General features: G+C 40.8%; 1 protein-coding gene across 1 annotated transcript in view; it reads right to left on the bottom strand.

The window, feature by feature from the left end:
- Nucleotides 1-3,482: 3,482 nt before the first annotated feature.
- Nucleotides 3,483-23,784, bottom strand: part of CCNYL1 (cyclin Y like 1) — a 53,052-nt gene continuing 32,750 nt past the window's right edge. Inside the window, exons 6-10 of the mRNA XM_050916196.1 lie at nt 22,219-22,270; nt 18,140-18,259; nt 15,002-15,168; nt 7,237-7,399; nt 3,483-4,098 (exon numbers count right to left, since the gene is read on the bottom strand). Of these exons, the coding sequence (XP_050772153.1) occupies nt 3,982-4,098; nt 7,237-7,399; nt 15,002-15,168; nt 18,140-18,259; nt 22,219-22,270 (619 nt within the window). The 3' untranslated portion in view covers nt 3,483-3,981. The remainder of the gene's footprint in view (nt 4,099-7,236; nt 7,400-15,001; nt 15,169-18,139; nt 18,260-22,218; nt 22,271-23,784) is intronic.

Here is a 23,784-nt window from a genome sequence, read left to right on the forward strand (position 1 = left end):
TGCACACACTGACCTATCCTGCCAGGCTGGCTCACAGGTAGAGAGAGAAAAAGAATTAACTTGTCCTCTATAATAAAATCTCATTGTTTTTAAAGGGACATTTCCAATAGTGCTTATGAATAAATTCCCTCTTAGCAATGGCTTGTTTTTGAAACAGCATGGTTGACACCTTCTATGGAGCCTTCTCTAAAAACACCAGGCTTCCCGAGGAAAAGTTGGATGAGATTCCCTTTGAAACACACATATGCTGTCTCTCCGTAAGGTGTCTTACAGCACCAAACAGCAAAACCCAATTTCTTTGCTGCTTCTATATAGAAAGGTCCAAAAGATTGAATATCCCCAATTTCTCTGAGGTTGCAAAGTAGATTTTAAAGGTTTGTTTTTTGTGTTTTTGCTGGAAAACTAGAGTACTGGAGTGGGAGTTAAGTCCTCAACCAAAGGGGAATGGATGTTGCCAGCTTTAATTTCTCACAAGCGGTTGTCAGTTTCTTTTGTTAACTCCTATTTAACTGTTCTAAATAGATTAAAAATCACTTCCCCCTCCTCAGTAGCTCAGATTTCAGTTTGGTTATAGCAAAATCTCACTAGTTCTCCAGTCAACCACCAACTCCTCTTTACTACCCTGTTTTTGCAAGACTTGCTTTTCCAAAGAAAAAGTGTTCTAAAAATATTCAGGCCTTTATACATCGTGAAGCAGTAAAAAGAGCATACCTTTTATTCCTCCCTAAGTCATTTTCAAAAGCTTTTAATGCAAAGATGTAAACTAACGGGTAAGGAGACTCAAAGCATCTGTAATACAAACACGATCACCTACACCTAAAATGAAGAACATGAAATATCAGTAGAAATGCAGAGAACCTAGTAAGAGATGTTTCCACACAAATATCTTACTGTGTAGAAATTTCATACACGGTATTTTTCACAGGTTGGAGAGACAAGGTGGATGAAGTAATTGCTTTTATTGGACCAACTTCCGTTGAGAGAGACTGGGTTTTGAGCCACACAGAGTTCTTCTTCAGGTCTGGGAAAGGTCCAATAAAAGATATTACTTCACCCACCTCCCCTCTCATATCCTGGGACTGACAGCTAGAACTACACTGCATATAACATCTGTAGGGGTTGGTCACCAAAGGCTGGCTGAACAGTGGATTTCCATATGAGGGAGGTGGAAAGGAGAGAATGAGCATTCTGACTGATAAGTAGCAATTTGTTAGCCAGTCTGTCAGATTAATGCATCAATGAACGTTGATGTGTAAGGTAAACTGACTTTTTCAAATGCAGATTTTATCTGTTCTGCATGTGTCATCAGATGCCCCATGCTGTTGCAGCACCACATGTCATGCATGCTACTTGGTAACTTAAAATACCACTGAGCAAAGGCAGCTCCTGATTTCAGTCTGGTTATGAGGAGTCAGATGCAATCCTAGCCTTCTGTGAGAGCCTGTGCTAGCTACACAAAAGATTAGCGATAAATCCTGCAGATTCAGATTACTTTGTGGGAAGTTCTTTTCCAATTCTCCCACACTGTTAGGGAGACGTCTATTTATACATCCTAGGATCGGTCATGCGCCTAGAAACCAGAATCATAAATCTCTTTTCTTACTGTGCTATTACATCCTTCACTATTTCATCTGTCAAAGAAAAGGTGAACACCAGGCACAGGTGATGCTTTCCTTAGAAGTGCCAGAAGGCGCCTGCTACGTTTGTGAAAGCTGTAAAACCAATCAGCAAAATAAGCACAGGAGAAAGTGTTTATATTCACCTCAGAAAGTTCAAATCAGGTTGCAGAGTATTAACTAAAACACAGACTAGTAAGAATTAGGTTACAGGTCAACCTGAAAAATCAGAGATTGGAAATTACAAGCAGCTAACCTCGTTCCAGAGTAGATTCAAAAGGGGGACTAATGCAGCAGTGAGAGACAAGTTACCTTCAAAAAGTCTCCATGCATTTAAACCAAAAAAATCTACCAGTCACCATTAGTTACTTAAACATTGTTGTTCACAAATGTTAACAATAAATAGGACCTGGAATCACAGAAGTTTTCATTCAGTCATACTCTTCCTTCAGCTTAAAAACACACAAACTGCAGTTGATTGCAAACTGTATGACCCCAGCACACACAAAACTGTTTGAAACTTCTAATAATATTCATTTTTGGTTCGTAAGGGATATTTTCAGATAAAGGTGGTAAGACAAAAAAAATGTAATCAGCTCATATTGGGGTGGATTTCACACACACCATAGGACTAAGATTTGGTGAGATTCTAAAGCAGCCACGCAAGGCCAAATCTTCATCTTAATCTGTTCAACAAGTTATTTGCAAACAAACTCAGAGAAAGTGGTACAGAACACTCTAACCACCTTTAGCTTTAATTAAAATAGAGTTTATTATTAGCTTTTATTTTTTTTTAATACAAACATGAGAAAGGAAAACCACCTGAAGATGTAGTATTATTTTCAAAATTGAATCGTGATCGATACCTGAAGTTCCATGGATTGCGGGCCTGGAGCTGGTAGATTTGCAAACTTTAAAATACTATACGTATTTAAATAGTTTGAATGCTGCCAAATTGTTATACTCGGAAGTCCCTAATCTCAAAAGGCATGGGGAGCTGACAGCTTACTGGACCTTGGATGGAAGCAGGGTTGAACAAAATTTGACCTAGGAACTAAATGTCATTCAGTGCCTAGAATCTATGTAGAACTGGGAGGAGGAGGTATATAAGGGTTAGTACCAGGAAGAGTCTAACACTTATCCCGTTTAGAGCTTTGAAGTTTGAAAGGAAACTTCATCCCAAATTCTCATTCTGGGGGAGTAAACTCTCTCTTCAGGAAAAGCAGAGCTACACAAGTCACTTCTCCAAAAAATGAGTCTGACAACTTATACATTTGGGGGTTGTTTTTTTAAGAACTCCTCTGAACAAAATCTTATGTGCTAATTGGGAATAGGTATCTATCCCTATCAGTGAGTCCAGGATCCTCAAACTCACTACTGTCCCACCACAAAAGTAAACCCCCATCTGAAAGCAGGAAGTCTAAGGAAACCAAAACAGACATGATAATCTCAGCATCAACTTTGTCAGAACTCCACTGCATAAAGCACAACAGACCTGTAGTGGAAGAATTCAGAGGAGCAATGCAGTTGGCTATTCATCACTGGATTGCCACATTGTTTCCAATACAGCTCTCTCTCATTCAGTGCCTCAGAAAGATATACTGGATGCATATTTTCCTAAGCAGTAGTAAAAGTATTAGAAAGTGAGAAGCACCATAGTTCACAAGAAATGCAGCATGGACCCTATACATTTGAACAATCAATATGTAACACCATTTCTCTGCTTCCAACCAAAACATTCAAAATCCTTTGACAGGCTCTACCGGAATGACACTGCTGGTACACAGTTATTATATCCTGCTCAAACAGCTTCTTGGTTTTGAAACCACCACCAATAATAGCAGCTTTTGAATAGCAAAACCCATCAACACTTATCTATGCTATCATTTCGAGCTCCAGAGTGGCTTTATACTTCGTTAGAGTCCTCTTTTTTTGTTTTGTTTTGTTAACACTGCATTCGCTCTGAAAGGCAAACGCAGCAAGATTCTGGATGACAGAGAGAAGAGGGAAGAACATTGTAACTATCGTCACGTGGTTAGTGTTTAAATCCTAAAATTTAAAACTACTCATTATTAAAAACCTCATCGTTCACAGCTATAGGCCTACACAGTAAGCAAACATCTGTGGGGGGAGGTGGGGAGCTTGTTTTTGCACCTCTGGATACATTAAAAGGAGGAGCACTGATTTGACAAGGTCCCATTTTTTGAATGGAATAGGCTCCTCAGGCCCTGGGGTCCCTTGGCTGGTTTTATCCTTCCTCCCCTTTCTGGAAGACACCATCACTGCTGGCTTATGTGCATGGAGTGGTGGTATTTCTCCGGTTCACACGTACACTGGCTTCACGGTGCTGCACCCTTCTCTCTCCTCAGGAGAGGATGGCATTAGAACGACGGATACCAACTAAATTATCAGCACTGAAAGATCGTCTCATAGCAGCTTTGGACAAGTCTTTGTATTTGTCCTCACAGAGCCTGGAGATAGCCTGTAAAATATATTCAGATACAAAAGAATGAATGCATGAATTAGAAGCGTTCTGACATTTTAAGAAAGCTCTTACAACAGCAACGCTAATGGACCAAGCATTTACAGTGCCTATATCTTTCAGTGACACTACTGGCTGCTGTCCTGGGTATGCCGTTACAAAAAAAAGCCTTTTGTTGAGGGAAAACATTAAGGAGCTGTAGAAACTGCATCTTTAAGGATCTCTCCCCATGTTCACCCATATCATTATTAGTTACAGGAGATGATTTTTAAATGCATTTCAATCTCCACATCTCTAAGCAACTTAAATCTTATACCAGAGACTCTACAGCTTAATGGAAATCTTGGAACCAACTTCAAGTATGTGTGTTCATGTGCAAATTCCACTCAAAACTCCATGTAAATAGATGGGGTTTGGAGCCCAGGCTGTGGATATGAGACTCAGGAGGGATGCTAGAGATTCCTAAGCCCTGAAGGAAGAAGTCACAGGTGGCTGCTGGTTCCCCCCCCCCCCCCCGAACATAACCATCTAGGATTCTTAGGGTGTACAGTGGAGAATTTGAAAGGGAAATTTATTAAGGCTGGTGTTTTTGCACTTCCTGAGCCAGCCAACTTTTTGCTGACATTTGTAAACCAGCACAAAGGGTTTGTGAATCCGATAAGGAGATCCTGGTGCTGAACTGTACAGTACCATCCACCCTGCTTTAGTGCAGGTAATGTCCTATTCACACAGGTCTGAGTATTTGAACTGCTTTAACTAAACTGCAGAGTAGCTCTGTTTATTGAACGATTAAAGCAGCATGTACACTGGTGCAGTTATTTCAGTAGTGAGATTCCCATTAAATGAGTGTCAACTAATCCGATTAGAAATGCCTCAGGACAGTGTTTCAAGCCCTGATTGGGGCCTCCAGGCGCCATCATAATACAAATAAATAAATACAGAAGAGTGTCACTTTCTATTTGTATGCTGAGCCATTACTATTAGACTCAGAATATCAGTTGTGAGTATTAACTTCCATTAAAAATTTACCATCATCAGCAGATGAGCTTTCACAGCTCTTCATTCAGTAAAAAAAGACTGCACCTTCTCTCTAGGGTAGCACCCATTCTGCACAGCCCAATATTCTCAAAGTTCAAAAGGTGAGCAGCGCTTCTCAGCATGAATAGATTGCTAAGTGTATTCTAAAATAATTATTTACATTTCTTTCTGTCAACCTCCTTCTGGAGGCATTCATTTGGCTCAAGAGTGGCATGCTTTGAGACACTGGCTGCACAAGCCCCCGCTGCAAGACCAGACAAAACCTCGCTTTAGCATTAATGCTAGCATATCCATCATAAAGGAACCCGTGTGGCACATTAAGCCCCACTCCTCCATATGGTGCAAATCCGTTTTCAGTCTGCTGGAATACTAATTCACTGCTTAAGACAAGCTCCCAAAAACTGACCTTTGTGTGTGTTTAAGCCAAAGGCAAGTCTGTTTTCAAATTCAGAAAAAAACATTTAGCAAATACTTGGTAAATTGTACACGTTTTAAATCACAGGCTATGCAGTAAATATTTTTCATATATAGGCACATTAGTGAGTATGTTGTGACAAATCATATGCTGTTCTGAAAACCATTCAGTGAAGTAATATTGAATAACAGGCACTCAAATATTTGCAGCAAAGAAGTGCAAAACAGGGGCAAACACCTGTCGAGAAATCATCTACTTCTACCTACGTACTGAACAGATTACAGAACAATTTTCTGAGGAATAGTATTATTGGAGTGCTCAAATATAAAAACATCTGTAGGATGGTAGTACTGGGAACCCGTCCTGGACCTGTATTGGTATTGGTACAAACAGCTAAAGAAAGAGCTCCCTGCCCAGAGGTGCACTATAATCACAGAAGCAGTTAGTGACAGTATTAGCTTTAACGTTACTTAAAGGTTAAAAAACCACAATGAAAAGCAAAACAAAATGTGCAGAAAGATAATGAAATGATATAGTTCCATTTTTAGGCATATCTTGCCTACTGTTTTAAAGGATCAGTAAGTGATTACATAACACTCCTGAAATGCAGCCATTTCTGAAATGGAGTTAAGAACCCAGCACGCTGCACAATTTTTGAGGTGTGGATTAAAAGTGGTTTGGGCCAAGAATAACGTAGCAAAACTCTATTATGAAAGGGGCTATCGGACCTTTTAGTGTCTACACAGTCTTTGTTTTTCAGGTCTCAAATTAAAGACCAAACTGCACGGTAGTCAATGTATCTACCTCAGAAAGAGAAGGGATGGAGTTGACCCTGACAGAAGTTTTGCCTGGGGTTCCCCTGTAATTTATATGTTGTTCAAATGGTTCTCCTTGCATAGTACCCTAGCATCATGTTAAAGCAACCATGAAGAAAGGCTTGTGCTGTGAAAAGCAATGTCTGTTTTAATTAAGTGAGCTCGAATACTAGAGAACAGTAATGGAGCTCTTGGGCAGTCATAAGGACTCTCTGGCACGGGGTATTTTCACTAGCCAAGTTCTGCTAGGTCAGTAATAGTACACTAACATTTACGTGGAGATTCAAGATAATTCATAAAACAGTGCTTTCCATTGATAAAGGAATATTAGTTCACAGTGATTTTTTTCAAGTTGTGAAATGAAACTACCACCTCCACAGTTGCTACTACCAAACAGCCAGTGTAATAAATCATCATTAGGAGCAGTTAGTACTCCTTTAAAGCTAAAAGGAGCTGTGCACTGGGTGCTATGGAAACTTGAATTTCAACAGGTTTGAATAGGATGTTTTAGGGCGCTTGGAAAGGAGATGTGGCCAGGGAAAGAGAGAAACAGTCCATTCCGAATACAGCTTTTACTATTAAGTGACCAAGCTGAACTACAGTTCCAGAAACGAATGCCTCATGTTTTATTTAAAGGACCTAAATAGACTGTAGCCCCTCTTAAGCAAATATCCTGAGGAGATGGAGTAAGTTATAAAGCACCAATGTGTTTTACAGGTGACAACTCCCATTATTAAGGGGTTAAACCTCTCTAATACACGACTCTAAAAGCTTTTTAGTTTTGCTAATCACCACATAATACAATTAGCCAGAGAAGCTGTTATTATGCAGACACACGAGTGCCCAGCTCACCAAGTCTCAGGCCATTACCTCCAGTTTCTGTGCTCTCTCTTTACTAAGAGGCTCCAGCAGAAAATTCAGGTTGTTGTCATCTGCTAAGGAGCGAAGATCAAAGTAGTATTTGGCATAAACACTGGCAGGAACATTGATATTAAACTGCAGCAGCTCCAAGAAGTGTCTTTCCATCTCATTCCTAAAAGGGGTAGCAGGGAAACAAGGAAATGGGATTCAACATTTGCAACCAAGTCAAGCTGAACACAGATCATGAAGCACTTTCACAATTACCGGTTCTACAACAGCCCTTCAAATTCTGGACTGTACTACTGTTTTCAAAACACAATGGATTAATTCACTAGTGCTCAAAAGCAGGTACAGCTTCTTAGCCCCAGCACTTCCAGGTTAGGGAGAAAGTAGAGTGAGTGTGCAACAGTGCAATGACCTGACTTAGAAGGTTCATTCTTCAGACTTCCATTAGGGCAGCTGTACAATTCCTACTCCATTCTCATTCTCTCAGAAGGCCCTACTATAGCAGTCAGATGAAAGGAATGATGTATGCTATTTATTAGCTCTGAAGAACTTGCAGACATTTTCACCGGGCTGATAACAGGAAGGGGGTTTATTGAAGTAGAGGCGGACCAACAAAAGGAGTAGTCATATCACCACGGCAACAAATGGATCTATGAAGAGCTGCCGCTATTATCTCAGAGAAAAAAGCCTCTTGAGGCAACATGGATTCATCTCCAATAAGTAAATAAATAAGCAAGCAGCATTAGGTGGGAAAAGGAATTTTCTTCTCAATGGTATTAGGCAGGATAACAAAGTACCTCTGTCAGAGCACAGGCACTAGTTTTGACTCACTATGCTATCTGTACCATCCAAATCATTTGCGGGGCGGGGGGGGAGGAAGTAGGAAGCGGCCTGTTACACAGAAAAAAAAAAAGCTCTTTGGCTATTTCAGGTATCGAACAGACCAGAAATGTTTTACAAGGAAATAAAAAGTTTTAAAATTAACCTAAAAAATAAACTGGTACCTGGAATAGGCAATTAAGTTCAACGCTAATTGAGAACAGCACCATAGTCTCCAAGACTAATACAAAAGCGAGCAGATGAATAAACAAACTGTATGCAGTTTGAAAGGTAAGTCACAAAAAATTCAGTACGTTGTTCTTGCTCTTTGGAAGCTTTTAAGATGGCCCCACCAGAGAGGGAAAAACAAACTGAGGAATCATCCAGATTGTGTCTCGGGTTGGATGGCTGGTCTCATAACGTGAATAGCAGCTTTGTGTTATTTCTAGCAGGGTGGACTTGAGTCCCATTGAACCTACTGCCAAAATTAATTTCCTGTTCATATGATCATAAGCCTATAGAAATGTAAATCAGATAATGTTTTGGTGATCAGCTGATCAGGGCTTGATTTATCCCATGAATTAATGCTCTTCATCACCTCTTTTGTTCTTGCTACACTAATACATTTTAATTGTGTAAAAATACAATACTTCATAGGATTAACAAGTCTCTTAAAAGCAGTTTAAAAAAAGTCTAGCAAAAGCATAATACCCATGTGTTTTCTGTACAAATGTAGGTAGCCAAAAGAATGAACAGCATGTTCCCTCTTTTGAACAATGTAATTCACAGGATTAGCAGCTGCACGGTTAATTTTGTCACTGATTAGAGACAAACTCCATCAAGGCAGAAAAGTTTATAGCAAAGAAGGGTTTCCAAATATCATATTAATTTTCTTTTAATTTTTCAATTAAGAAAGTGTCTTTAGGTCCAAACTTTCTTCTGGGGAGACTGAGGTGAGGCAGAGGAGGATGATATGCAGAATGTCGATGCTTTACTTTTGGTCATGTTGCCTCTCCATTTGCCCTTCATATCAAAATTAAATTCATATACTCGTAAGAGGACTTTAGGTAGTGTTCACTTTCCACAGCTCCAAAAAGCGAATTTTTTAACAGCTAACCAATGCATTTGGGACCCCAAGTACCATACCACACTGCAAAATTAAGCACTTCAGTGGTGTTATAAATAGTAGAAAGTCAGTTTATTTCTGCAATATGCCTTCCTCTGTGGAACTGCCTACTTGGTTTATAAGCAGCTATAGACCTGTAAAGCATCTTTGTCATCAGTTCTGCAATTACCACTCTCAGGTAGGTAGGGGTGTGAATGAAAGAGATCATAGTCCTCAATCTTCTAAATTTCAGCTCAAAGAGAAAATGAAGCACACAGGCTACTAGAAATCAGCTAGGTCTAACAGCCGTAGAGAGTGAAAGGCTTTATTTGCACACAAAAATTGCACCAAACTGATTTAAGTGGAACTGGTATAAAACCCTTGTGACACTCAAACTGATTTAAGAGAGTGTTCACACAAGGAGTTACACCAGTTTAGTTAGATTGGTTTCTAAAATGATTGAGGGCTTGTCTATACAGGGAAATAGACCAGCAGAATAACTATAGCAGTATAATTATTTAGTATGGGTCCAATGGTTAAGTTTCCCCATTTAGTTAAAATCAGAGCAGCTTGTGTTTAGACACGGCCCAAGTGTTTGGTAAATAAAAGTTGCACTGGGACTGCTGCTCTGGTGTCAAACAATAAGGCTCTGCTTAACATTTGCAGCAAACTTAGCACTTGCTATAAAGCTGTCTCCAACATCTGAACATGACCATTTCTGAAATTCTTTCCCAAGTATTTCGCTCAGTAGGATTAACATACAAAAGGACTTAATTCCCACTATTGGAAAAAGTAGTTTAAAAATAGCAGAACAGCTAATACTGGCAAAAAAAATACACTGCCAAGTACTAATTAAAGGGACACAGAGACTGAATTGGGCTTAAGTTAGGTTTGGTTAAGAGGAAATCACTTACCAGTAGCAGTTTCCTAAAGATCTAGATCACATTAGGCCACCACAATTGGGTCTGTTCTGCATAAACTCCAAACTCAGAGTTCTAAGCTTCTAGTTTCAAGCAGGGGCTAAACCCCGCAGTGAAACGTAAGCCACCTCCTAGAATGCCAGCTCCTTTCAATCCAATGGTGGAAAGTTTTTGCATGTGCACGAGAGACTTGATCAAAAAGATCACAGACCCTTCAACTCAGCACCTGTCCACACTAGGGAAAAACACCTTTAAAAAATTAATATATTTTCAGCCCTATGTCAATTCAATTTGTTCCCAGTAGGGTTAGAGGATGAGATATTGGCTGTTAACAGTCAGCAGGATTCCCCAGCATTGCCAACACCAGTTCAGCTGTACAAGGGATACTTGTGGGAAATTTTTCAAGAATGCTGTGTGTGTAGACACGTGCTTTGAGGTAAGATGAATGGTGATTTATCACAACTGCTATCTGCTAGAACACCAGTTCCACTTCTTCTCCAAAACAGTCAATAGAGCCCCATTCTTGAAGACCAGTCTGCAGGAAAGGCGTGTGTATAAAACAAGCAGACAGACAAGCCAAGGGAAATACCTTGAACAGTAACAAAGGAACGTTTTTGGTGTGAAGGATGATAAACACAAGGTTGGTTGGTTTAAAAAAGGATCATTATCTCAAAACACTTTTCTGATATTTTATTGTTTGGAAAGTACAATTACTATGTGGGAAGAGAAATGTGTGACCCTAGTCCTCAAAAAAATCCTGGGGAAAAAATCCTGTAGAACCAAACAGGTCAAATTTTGAGGCTGAACCCAAAGTGCTTAGGAAACATATGCAGCATTTCTGCACTGTAAATCTATTACTGAAAAAGAAACCAGACGCCTACCGTTATAGCACACACAACTGCCTTATACTGAATAAGACTGAATATGTACTAGGAATTATAGCTCTATCAGGCTGTTAATTTTTTTTAAACACACAGAAGAGCTAGCTACAACCTGGGAGAAGTGAAGCACCAAATCCAGTGTGAAGTTCCCTATGTTGAATGCTTTGTGGATCCTCTGAGGTGCTTAGATACCATGCCGATAAATAATTGAGAACAGAAATAAAACCACGATTAACTAAGAAATATAATTAAACTGCAGCTTTGATGATGTTCTATTGGAGACAGAGCCTATGGAGGTGTAAATTGAAACCAAAAGCTGATGGGTTTTGAGAGCTTAAGTCCTCGCCATATAAAAGCCTAGTGACATGGGTTTTGGGAAAAAAAGGGCCTTCTTTAGAACATTAGCAGGTTGATTAAAGGCAGCAGTTAAAACCACCTTAGTAGGTAATTTAGTATTTGTCCTAAGCACTGCGTTATTTGAATTAAATAAAATGGATTAGTCCCTGGAGCTTGATGTTCAGTTTGACATGAAGTCACTGCTACATATTTTTTGTTCTCGTAGAACACAAGCTCATGGGTACTGAGTAGATGTAAATCATATCAGGATGTTCATATTAATATAAAATGACATGCAGTTTAAGTGCACCAATCACCATACTAATCCAATAAGGAAGGGTTATAGAAGAAGTGACCTAGTTTTAATGGTTTGTGTAAAGCCAAAGAATTCACTTGGCCAGCTATTTGGTAAGTGTTCCAGGAAAGGCCTCCTAGTTATGCAGACAGATAGCCACATCAATTTACCTCAGTTAGTTTCCTCTGCTCGTTAGCTACCCTACCTGCTATTTTACTTCCTTAGCTGCTTCATCTGCTTCTTCTCAATCTACCCATACGGGCAGTTCAGTTGATATCCTGCACTGGCCTTCATGTTGCTGCCCTTAAAAGATTGGTGGGGGAAAGCAGCAAGAGGAAGAATCTTCCAGACTGAGGACTCCCACCTGGTGTAGACTCTCTCTTGCAACCTGAAGTGTTTAAGACTTCAGATGCAGGATGGGCCTCAGCCTGTTGTCATCTGGGGAAATACGCAAGCAGCTAGAATAAAATCTTCCCCTTTTCTGATGGCCTTTCAGGAGGGGAGTTGTTGCCTATAGTCTCAAACTGAATTTGCAAGGGGGAAGTTTGGAGAATTCTCTGAAGCTAATTAGCCCGCTAGCTAATGCCTAAGAGGCAAAAGTCCACAGCAATGCAAGCTTACTGGGGAGGTGGAGGTAAAAAGGCTTTTGGTGTCCGTACAACAGAAAGATCCTCTGAAAGAGGGATCCTGGTAGTCTGGCTGGTTTCCCAACCTCAGAAATCTTGATGCTATTTCTTCTCTTAGGGCCTCAGAAGACTTTGGCTTTTCACAGGAAGGCAGAACACCAGTTTTGGATGTAGTAAGCAACCCTGCAACCAGGCTCGTGGGCCGGTTTCTGCCTGATGCAGTCTCTTTATTACATACTTGATTGGAAGAGGACTGGATGACTGAGCTTAGCATCTGCAACTAGCCTTTAACTTTTGCCTAAAAGACATTCCCCATCCATCTTTTGGCAGATCCTCAAAATTTCTGCTGAACATCTGTGGAAAGTCTTATAAAAGGCAGTCTTGTTCTTATGGAAACATCAATACTGTAAATAGTTTATCATACTGTCATCTCACTGATATCAAAGGAAATAGATACCACTGCTGTCTCCACAGTGCCAAATCAGTTTGAGAACCTTTATTCTGTTTGGGAAGAGAATTTAATAAGTGCCTGGGCTGTCTAACAGAACTCTAGTTAGTATCTGCCCATGAAGTACAGGGAGTTTCCAATGACACCTGCCATCAAGGTGAACTGGCAAATCTTCATCCAAAGGTGTCCCAATGTTTCCGATTATGGTCCAGAAGTGCTGTACCACAGATCTACTCTGACAGTAGTAGTCATCAGAACCAGGATCGAACAGGAAGTGTGATGCAACAATCTTGGTGTTCCTATGCTGAAGGTACTACTTACCTACCATCTTTGACCCAGCTGGGGTTGCAAGACACAAACATCAAATAGCCCAGAAGGAAGTGGATGGGCACTACTAGCCTATCTCCACATACCCTAATATGTATGCTTTGTATCCTAAATGGTCTCCAAATTTAAAGGACCTTATCTTCAAGTCTGTAGAAAGCCAAATCCAGAAAGTTAGTAGTTTTCATGTTCAGAGTCTTAAAATATCATGTAAATGTTAAATATCCTGGAAAGAGTTTGCTTACTGTCTTCTTCCCCAGCAAAGAAATGCTTTGCATCAGAAAAGTCCTCTTCCTCCTTAACATCCAAATCTCTCAAATCATTTTTTGAAACTGCCTTAATCCCAAACAGGCATTGCAGGTTTCTGCAAAAGCAGGAGCAGCTAAACTACCAAAGTGTTTTAACACTAGGACCATCACAGCAGGCTTAGCCATAGACATCAGCCCAGAGACCAATGCATCTTGTGGGAGTCCAAACCTCTACTTCAACATGCTCAATGCTTCCACAGCACTGGAGACGACTGGGTCTCAAGATACCACGTCAAGTGGTTTAGTGTAGAAATCTGATGCAACATGAGTTCAGAACAAAAAAGAAGGCAAGAGGCTGATCAATGCTTCCTGCTGTCTTGCACCAGAAATCCTGCTGACAGAAGCTGAGGCACCTGAAGGTTTGGACCAGTTGCTTGCCTAAGCTGAAGTCAGCACAGACCAGTCTTACTGCATACCCATCTTGCCGTTCAGAAGAAGAGACATTTCACTAAACAAGAGTCTGAATCAATCACCGCTGAAGTAGTATGAAACTTTAGGACGTCCTAAGGAAAGCAAATACAATACTGGGTCTTTCTGGCCACCGAAGGCATTCTACTCTTTCAGCTCCTATTGATGAGAACACACACAAGGTGCCAAAAGAACTAATGACCAGCTGGTTCACACATGGTCAAGAGCCTTTAAGGTCTTTTGAGATGGCTTTTTAGGCCAGAAGAGATTCAGATGGTCAGGTCCTGGCCTGAGTGCCTCAGGTAACATGAGGAAATGTCATAGCAAAACCAGTCATGAACTGCTGTAAGGCACAAAATACAAGTCAAGCTTCTACACGGGGCACACAGTGTGACTGTTCAAAACATTCACATTGTTTTGTAAACAAAAAAATTTATTAGTCCCCAACCCAGCTCTTCTCCACATATTGTGCTCCATCAACACAAGTACAGAATACCACAAGAACACAGCAGGAGCTGTGGGGCTCAGGGCCTATGTGTAATGACAAAGGTGGTTCACGGTTTCCTACGATTTGCAATTGAAAAACCTAAGGCAAAAAGAATAGGCAAGAGGAACATGTTTATTTGTAGGATGAGCAGTACAGCTGAAGAACTGATTGCACAGATCACAGGAAAGTGCTTTCAACAACTCATTCAGAGGAGAAAGGCAGTCATAGTACTAGGGGTGCCGATGTGTCACAGAAGACACTTGCTTCTGGACTAAACGGAAGAAGGTGTTCCTGATTTGGCTGAAAGCTGGAATATGGATCAGGAGTGAGAAATCACAACTAATCCTGAAAGCTCTTACAAAAACTCCAAGAGCAACAAGAAGTATTTTAATCAATTCTTAGTTTAAATTTCAATGGATTTTTTTAAAAACGATGTCCATTGTGTCTATAAACCAAATATTTCTTTATTGCACTAGCAAACAGAAACCTGAAAGTGATATCAATTAGTGACTAGCTTTTATTTTGTTTTAAATCATCAAGCTAAGGGAAGTGAAAATGGCAGACACTAATAACTTTTAATACATTTTTGCTAAACACCAATATGGACTTGTTCTATGAGAACGCTTTTATCCAGAGTTCCCCTACTAACAGACAGATAATTCTACTTCAAAGGGAACGAAGCCTGACAACATGAACTATTTCAATTCTCCATACTGCACACCAGCCTTAGAATGGACAACTTTACAAAAATGGCAGCTCTCCAAAAAACAGTTTTTAAGAAAGCAGCAAATTGACAAAACTTGCAACTTACATGTCCTCAACTGTAATGTCCTTCAATATTTGGCAGTAATCCACATTCCACACAGCCTGATCATCCCAAACCTTAGAAGCCAGCAGAATAGCTCCTAGAACTATTCTTTTCCAGTTACTAGGACAGATGTCAATCTCCGCATAGGTTAAGAGTCTTTCCAAGTAAACCTACAGAAAGAGAACTCATCTTAGACATCTCAATCTGAAGTTTGAGTTCCAAACAAGTGTTCAGTCAGATTTAATTAGACTTTACCAATTATGTTCATTTATTTATCCCAAATCCATTAAGCTACCAGAATTAGTGGCTATTACTGAATTTTAGCATTCAGACTTTCAAAAAGATTACACATTCCATTTTAAATGCAAGACATTAAAGGACTGAATGATCCTGAAGTGCAGAATACAATGCATGAAGTAAAACCAGTTTCTAATAATAAGCTCTGCTATACCAGTAAGACTCATAATGAAAGTCCTTTACAAGTGTGATGTTTTCATTAATGCCAACGCAGGATTATTAACCACTCCACTAATACATCAGCCTTCTCTCTTCATGGCTGGGCTGATGTGGTTAAAGCAAGCCATTTTTTCCACAGCCTTAAGCTGTATTGCATCTATTTGCCCCATGCCCCATCATTGTGGTATGCAGGTTCCGTCACATCATAGCTCCACTTCAATTTGCATAAAGCAGATTGTTAGTCACCGTGAACACATCTCAGCTAGCACTGCCCTCACATCTCAGCTTGCCACACTGAGAGGTAGGTGGTGACAAAGCCTCAAGTAGACAACTGAATTTCAAAGTTCCCAGTGGATTTCCTACCTCCTCAGATATGATTTCTACCAGCCCCCAAGCAGCTTGAATCTCAACTGTTTCCTTACAGACACTGCTCTTCCCAGAGGTACATGCAGGTTTACTCCAGGGCTACATGTGCCAAGCAGCTGGCACTTTTATAGGAAAAAAATACTTTTGAGAAAAAAAAATCTACTTGTGAATCAAGATTTTAAAAACGCCATTCACAAGTGGGTGTGGGGGCCTGGAGAGAACTAGAACTTAGTGACCTCAATATGTTTTCAATACTTTTTCATCTATTCATAAGACTTTTTTGAATGGAAAAGATGGACTCAAATAGACTGGAATCCCAGAGTTTTCGAACAGCTAATAGAGCCACCTACTGGTGGAAGTCCACTTTTTAAAAACACACTCCTTCAGATCAGGAGAAATGCTAATTTCCGAATATTTGTACTGGCCAGAATGCCTGAGGTCAGACATGGCCTGCACTGTAAAAATGCATGCGTATTTTGGGAAAGCAACACAAAATGCTTGCAGAGTTTCAGTAGCTCAAATGTAGTTATTTAGCCTTCACAGTCACAATTTTGATTAAATCATTTCTAACTTTAAGAGTCTGCTTCTTTGCCACGCTCAGTTCTGTTATCTCTTTTTGATTGTAATTCTTTCCTCCTCTACTCATCTCTGTATTATTTCTTCCGCTCCTAGATGTGAAACTAAACTGAAATTAGTTGCCTACTATAAATCTATCTGGTAAAGTCCACATCCCCAGAATAATTATAAGTTAGGAAGTGTTTTCTGGACAATCAGTGTCAATCTTCAGTTTCTTTATCTGCTGCACTTTTCAAAGTCACATAGCAAGAACACAATGAGATGGTTGTATGTTTTGGGTGTTTTTTTTTCCTTTTCTTTTTTTTTTTTTTTTTTTTAAAAGATCCTATCAAAACATACCTGGAAGCAGCTATTAGTCAGAGGACCAAACTTAACAGCTGGATATTGATAAAATGGGAGGAGGGGCTCCAGCATTGCAATGGCCAGGCAGCTCAGCTGCTGGGATTCTTACCAGAGTGCTGTTCCTAGACCCACTTACGGGCTCTATCTTCCACATCAGTCTCTGGCTAACATACATCTGATAAACTAGAAGCAGCCCACCTCCCTCAACTGATGGAAGGGAAAAGGAGTTAATTCCCCCCCAACTCTAGAGGTGTTTAGGGTGGTGGTCCATTACTATATCTTCCTCTAAACTCCTAATTTCTGCAAAAGGTCTCTACTATATTATACATAAGCACATTTTGTTTCTCCGCTACCAGTAAATAACTACATCGGCCCTTCAGTATCATATGCAGGAGCAGAGTAAATAGGACCTGGTTAGTTTTATTGTTGCTCATAGGTTTCTGAATAAACCAGTTAAATTGTGGCTTGGAAAAGTCATGAGCAGCAAGGGCTCCATTGCTTCAATTTACCCAACAGTGTTTCTTAGTTACCATAAGGGGAAGCAGCTTATTTTTAAATGAAAGCTTAAAACACTCTGAAACTGATTACTTAAGATCCTTTAGAAAAAAGCTTCACTGCTCCCTAGGAAAATTAGCCTATATACCACCGGTGAGTGGATTTTTCGAGCCCTGCCTGCATACCACAGGTGAAATGAGACGTGATGTCAAAGCCCACTGGCCTTCAGCCATATTGTAAAGAAAGGTCTTTGCTACATTTGCAGTTAAGAAAAAGTAGGAAAGTCTATATGTGAATTTGAAGTTAATGTGCCTGACTGACAGTCCTGGAAACCAAATATTGCAGATACCATGTGGGCAGACATCACATGCTTCATAGTGCTTCTAGGATTTAGACAGAAGTTCAGTCAATTCAACCTTACTCATCGCACAGATGCCTAGGGACAATAACTTTCTAATGTGGATATTTCCCTTAAGAATTATACTGAAGCCACAACTTGGTTCTTATTGGCCAACAAATGACTATTCAACAGTGGTTGTTTTTAATCACTACTGATGGGGGCTAGATTCAACCTGTAAGTGCCATAGACCCCTTGACCATTCCCCTATAACAGCATCTCACTAGTAACTATTCACTTTTCATTAATTTTATCAAATTGGAACAAATGGTTCATTTTACAAACTGACCAGACCTTGCATATGCAGACACGTGAAAGGACTTGTACATGCCATTCCTGAAATATCAGAAAAATTATAAATACAATTTTGCAGCTGATTTGATAAACACTGATTTGTGGTTATATCCTTTTTCAATTTACATATACCTTATATTCAGCAGAGTTTAATCAACTTGTTCAATGGAAAAGGAATTTTGACAGCTTGAACTGAATGATCGAGCATGGCTTACCAGTGTCACTATTGCACATTCAGCCGTCAGCTGCGCTGCGCTAAAAAGCGTCCGTACAAAACGGTAAATGTGCTTGTGATCAGGGTCATGCTTGCCGTAGTCATTTGGAACTTCTTCCCGCTGAAACAGAAAGTGCCTAGAGTTAGTCACTGTACGTCTAAATGTTACTTGGGACTGCTTTTTACAGCAATACACTATTGTTGCCTTTCACCAATCTGAAAGGCAAATCTACACCAACTTTTGCCTTGGAAAAAGAGAAGGAACAAAATCCTTTACAAAATAGGAAAGCAGCACTGGCCATACACGTAAATATTAGGAGAGTCCTCTAACAAAAAGCAATAGTTTACCTGGTCTTTTGTAGTCCAGTTTAAATTCACATTTTGCTCCTATAAGAATATAGGTTTGAATGAAAGGCAGACTACTGCCTGTCATCCCGAAGTTACATTTCTTGATTATATCCTTGGAGTGATGATCAAAAGTATATAATCTTGACAGGCGAGATGGTGGGTAATGTTCTTGGCATATCAATGTCCATGCTGCATTCTTCTGCATCCACACAGCAATTACATAACATCAGGAATCCCTAGGCATTCTGCTTCTTGGAAAGTATCATGCAAGATTTTCATTGCTCTGCATGAGCTACCTAGCACGAGGCAAGGGAAATTCTAAGTTTTGAAAAGGTAATTCTCGAAGCTCTGTGGGCAAGAACATGAACCACCCCATAGGGGACTAACTCATCCATGGAACTTTCCTATTTAGCAGGAAGCAAAAATTCCATCTCCAAATAAGCCACAATCACAAATATTGGCCAAACCGGACAGTCTCTACGTAAAAGAATAAATGGACACAAATTAGATGGCAAGAATTATAACATTCAAAAACCAGTTGGAGAATACTTCAATCTCCCTGGTCACTCGATTACAGACCTAAAAGTCGCACTGTAACAACAACAAAAAAACCTGTCAAAGGAGAGCATCGAAGGTGGTACTGCACTCTGAGATGGCTAGGTCTCTGGTTCTGAACTTGTACAGAGAGGGCAGGCTGGAGTGTTTGGGTATGTCTACACTGCAGTTAGACACCTGTGGGTGGCCCATGCCAGCTGACTCAGATTTGCAGGGCTCAGGCTAAGGGTGTAGAGATTTGGGCTGGGGCTGGGGTTGCAGCCGAGCTCTGGACTCACTCATCTCACAGGGTCCTAGAGCCTGGGCTGCAGCCTGAGCCTGTACCTCTACACTGCAATTGAGCAGCCCCTTAGCCCAAGCCTAAGTCAGCTGGCACAGGCCAGCCTCAGGTATCTAACTGAAGTTTAGACATACGCTTTGAAGCGGAGCTACCCTAAGTTAAAGGCTTTAGCGGCTGTGAGTCAGGGGCAACTAGTTGCTTGGCACCTCCTGCTGATGCTTCATTGGGAACGTAAAGTCTTGTTCAAGACAGACCGACCTTAGTATTACTGACTTCAAAACAGACCAGAGGATATTAGGGACTCTGCAAACGGTGGAGTTCCTATCTTGGAGGGGATAACGTTGGACTCTGACCTCTGGGCTGAAAGGGAAGCAGAATCTGTGAGGGCACAAGTGGCACTGGCACAACCCAGGCATCCAGCTGTCAAACCTGACTGCCATACCATTCAAGGATTTCTCCTTCAAATCACTGAGCCAGATTTATAAGTTTCTGAGTATCTAAAGGAGGGAAGAAGGAATGCTTTTTTCCTGTCCCAAGTGGCTGAAACAGAGGATGATATCCTAAACCAGAGGTGAGCAAACAAACATTTTGGCCCAAGGGCCACATCAGGGTTGCAAAACTATATGTAGGGCTGGGTGGAGAAGGCTGTGCCTCCCCAAACAGCCTGGCCTCTCCCACCTCCAACTGCTCCCCTCAAACCCTCCAACCCATCCAACGCCCCCATTCCTTGTGCCCTGACCCCCCCCGGCCCCCGCACCATAACTGCCCCCTCAGGACCCCACCCACTAGCCAACCCTCCCTGTTCCCTGTCCAGACTACCCCGACCCCTATCCACACCCCCGTCCCCGATATCCCCCGGGACTCCCACGCCTACCCACCCCCCCCTTCCCAGTCCCCTAACCACCACCCCCAGAACCTTTGCCCTATCCAACCACCCCCCTCTCCCCCAACTGCCCCTGGGACACTCTGCCCCATATCCAACCCCCCACCCCTTACCATGCCGCTCAGAGCAGCAGGAGCTTGCAGCCACGCCACCCAGCAGGAGCGGCAGGCCAGAGCGCTGGCAGCGTGGCAAACTGAGGCTGCAGGGGTGGGAGGACAGCAGTGGAGGGGCCAGGGTTAGCCTCCCCGGCAGGGAGCTCAGGAGCCAGGCAAGACAGTCCCGCGGGCAGGATGTGGCCCACAGGCTGTAGTTTGCCCACCTCTGTCCTAAACAGACAAAGGAATTGTAGAAGCAAGTAGCAGTGAAGTAAGTGAACTCTAAGGCAAAGCACCTAACTGAGCCTGACACCAGAAATAAAATACAGGACACAGAAACAAGATTCCTCAGAGGCTGCCTGGAACATGGAATCCTACTGTTGATCTTAGGCCAGCAGATTCAGGAGGGAATAGAGGGGGAAGTGAAGAAAAAGTTATGATCTGACTGGAAGGCAGACAAGGCCATGGAAAAGGATACCGGGAACAGTCAAAGCTGGACAGGGTGAAGTGGTACTGAAACATCTGCCGAAGGGGTTCAGCTCCTATAGGGAGGACCTTTCTTTGCTGACTGAAATCAAGCAGGAACAGCTGCAAAAATTTCAAAAGCTTAATCTCTGTGGTGACAAGTGATCAACAGGCAGAGGTGGCTGCACTCCTCCTACTCATTATCACTGTCTTTAGGGACAGAAAAGATGTAGAGTTTGCAGATGTCTGCAGGCCTCACACACGGAGTTGAGACCCTGGAGCAAGACTCCTCTATGGAAGGTATCTTTACAGAATAATTCTTTTGCCAAATTAAACTTCTCTTAAAGTAGTTTTAGATACTAGAGGTCAAACACTGCCGCTACACAGACACTGTAAAGAACGATTTGTAAAGTTACTTTAAAAAGTATGAAGCTCAGCTAATATAGTCAATACACATACCTCACACCAGAAATATTTATATTTTTAATATTAATAGTAAAAATATGCTTTAGTATTAACATTAAGCTCTGGCAGGAAGATTAATCAAAGCTTTATCTGTTTAAATATTTGACAGGCAAACTGAATTTTTTTTATTTTTTTTTTTAAACCACAAAAGTCTTTTAAACCAGCACCGGCACTTCTAAGTTCAATCCTGATGAAAAGGAAAACAAAGTAAATGATTAGGACTCTACAAGGCAGTCATAACTCGACACCACTCAAGCAACTGCACACTGAAGCGCACAGCCTTCAGCTCAAATCTACTATCAGGTTTTGTACCTTAGAAGATTGTCTGTAAACAGGAGCATGAAAACTAATAACTTTAGAATAATATGTTGAATGCCCCAAACTGCCAGAGTAGGAGACATTAAGCGTATTTACTTTAAAATTTTGCCTTTCAGGTTCATTAAAGGCCAGACTCACCGTCTCCTGCTTTGTGTGATGCTTCATGAACTATGTACTCCTATTTGCTATCACTTAAAGGTTAGGCACAAAGGCTGTAAAGGTAACGCATGCTTCCGCCAAAATGATTATACAGCCTTAGCCAAGTGCTTGGCACGAAATAGTGTTAAAAAAACCAGACACAGGGAAGAAAGAATAGTAAAAATCAGAACAAACATGGAACTAACATGATGCATGCTAAATGTCACCACTTCACTTTTTGTTGCATCTTATTCTTCAAATACCATGAGGAAAAGCGAAGACTATATTGCAATTTGCCTATAACATAATAGTTGGTCGTCTATTCATAAAAGAATTTGGTTTTACAAACTCCAAGAAGAGAGGCTCATACATCTTTGCCTGCACTTAGATCTAGATTAACAAAAAATTTAAAAGGCGGCGATTTTACTCTTTTAAAGTGAATGCTGTTTATACTGGATATACAAAACCGACAGATGAAAATAAATACATGAGTAACAAAAAAGACAAATATAAGCTCAAGAAATTACACTTACCGTGAGAGGATGGGATTTTTCATCAAAAATATCCAATGATCTTGCTGAATCTCTATCAAACAAGAGTACACATTTTACCAATGGAGAATAACTATTGGCAGAGCAAAGCATTTGATATTGTAAAAATTGTTCACCACTTTAAAGCATTTTTCAGTTTTGTAGGTTTTTCCTGGAATTTGGCACTAGGCTTTGCTGCATTCCCATAAGCATGATTATGAAGAGATTTTCCACAACTGAAAGAATTTAATTAGCAAAAGCAAGCATGTGAACAGCTAACTACATTCTCACTACCAGAAGTTAAATTAAGCATCTGCATAAAGACTCTAGAGTTGACGTTCTATGAAATTTATTTACTGTACAGGCTCTTCTGAAAACAAACTTTCATCTCATTGTATAAGAAGTGTTGCTTTATAGTCATACGATGTACGCTGCAGCTAAATATAATGTAATACAAGCCCTGGCAGCATGGTGCCAGTGGACTTCTGGCTAGGTCTTTGCCGCAGAAAAACGAAAACATGTTTTTACATTGAAATCTCTAATGTGAGTTAGTTGTCTTGATGTAAAATCCTAGCAGAGACAAAGCACAGGTGGTTTGCACTCAGTGTAGCTAGTTGAGACAAATCCCAAGTGAGGGGTATAGTGCTGACCTTGACTAGAGACATCAAGGCAAAAAACTACCTGCACCTTGTCTCTACTAGGATTTTACAACAACACTTAACTATCTCAATGTCAGAAGCACCTTTTTTCTAGGGAAGATATAGCAAGCATTGCACTAGTGAATCCCTCAGCTGCAGCTACCCCTGGGAGCTTCCGTTGGCCCTGTCCTTGCTAGGAAAAATGGTGTGGTCATTAATACACGTTAAAATCTTAGTACAGGCAAAGCCACTACATTTTTAATGTGTTAGCTAGTCAAAATAAAACCTTTGCTCCCTAGAGTCTACTTCAGCCAGCTAATGTTCATAAAACTACAACAGCCTTGCCTACAGTAGGATTTTATCATGTTAACCAACACGCTTTTAAAAATACACCTTTTTTTCTAGTAAAGAAAAGGCCCTGATGTACTTTTTTCAATTGTGTTAGCTCAATTAAGTTAACTGAACATGAATGAAAAGCCCTCTTACTGTTCCTTATGATGTTTGCTGGCCCACACTGTAGCCTCGGCTTCCCTTAGAGTAGACTTTAACTAAATTAGTTTAACATATGTTAAAGGCAGTGTATGCCTTGTCTACAAAAGACTTGTATAGACTACGCTTTAAGATGGGATATGTACCAAGACCTCAGACATGAAAAGTGCTTTTCAAACATGTTACACTAACTCGATTGAGCTAACACAGTGTTAAAACATGCCCAATTTTTCCCCAATCAAGAAGGCTGGATACCTTTCAAGGGTATTCTCCCCTCTCTAAAAGGAACAGCTCTGTAAATCCTGTAGGGGTGAAGTAAGCTGACATGTATCCCTACTCTACTCAACCCTTGGGGCTGCCCACTCACCACCCTGAGAGTTATTTATCTCAAATTAATCTATTCATAATTGATGAAGGCAGTTTATAGGATCGTAGAGGCAAG

Source organism: Gopherus flavomarginatus, chromosome 10, assembly GCF_025201925.1.
Source record: "Gopherus flavomarginatus isolate rGopFla2 chromosome 10, rGopFla2.mat.asm, whole genome shotgun sequence".
In the NCBI taxonomy this organism is placed as follows: Eukaryota; Metazoa; Chordata; order Testudines; family Testudinidae; genus Gopherus; species Gopherus flavomarginatus.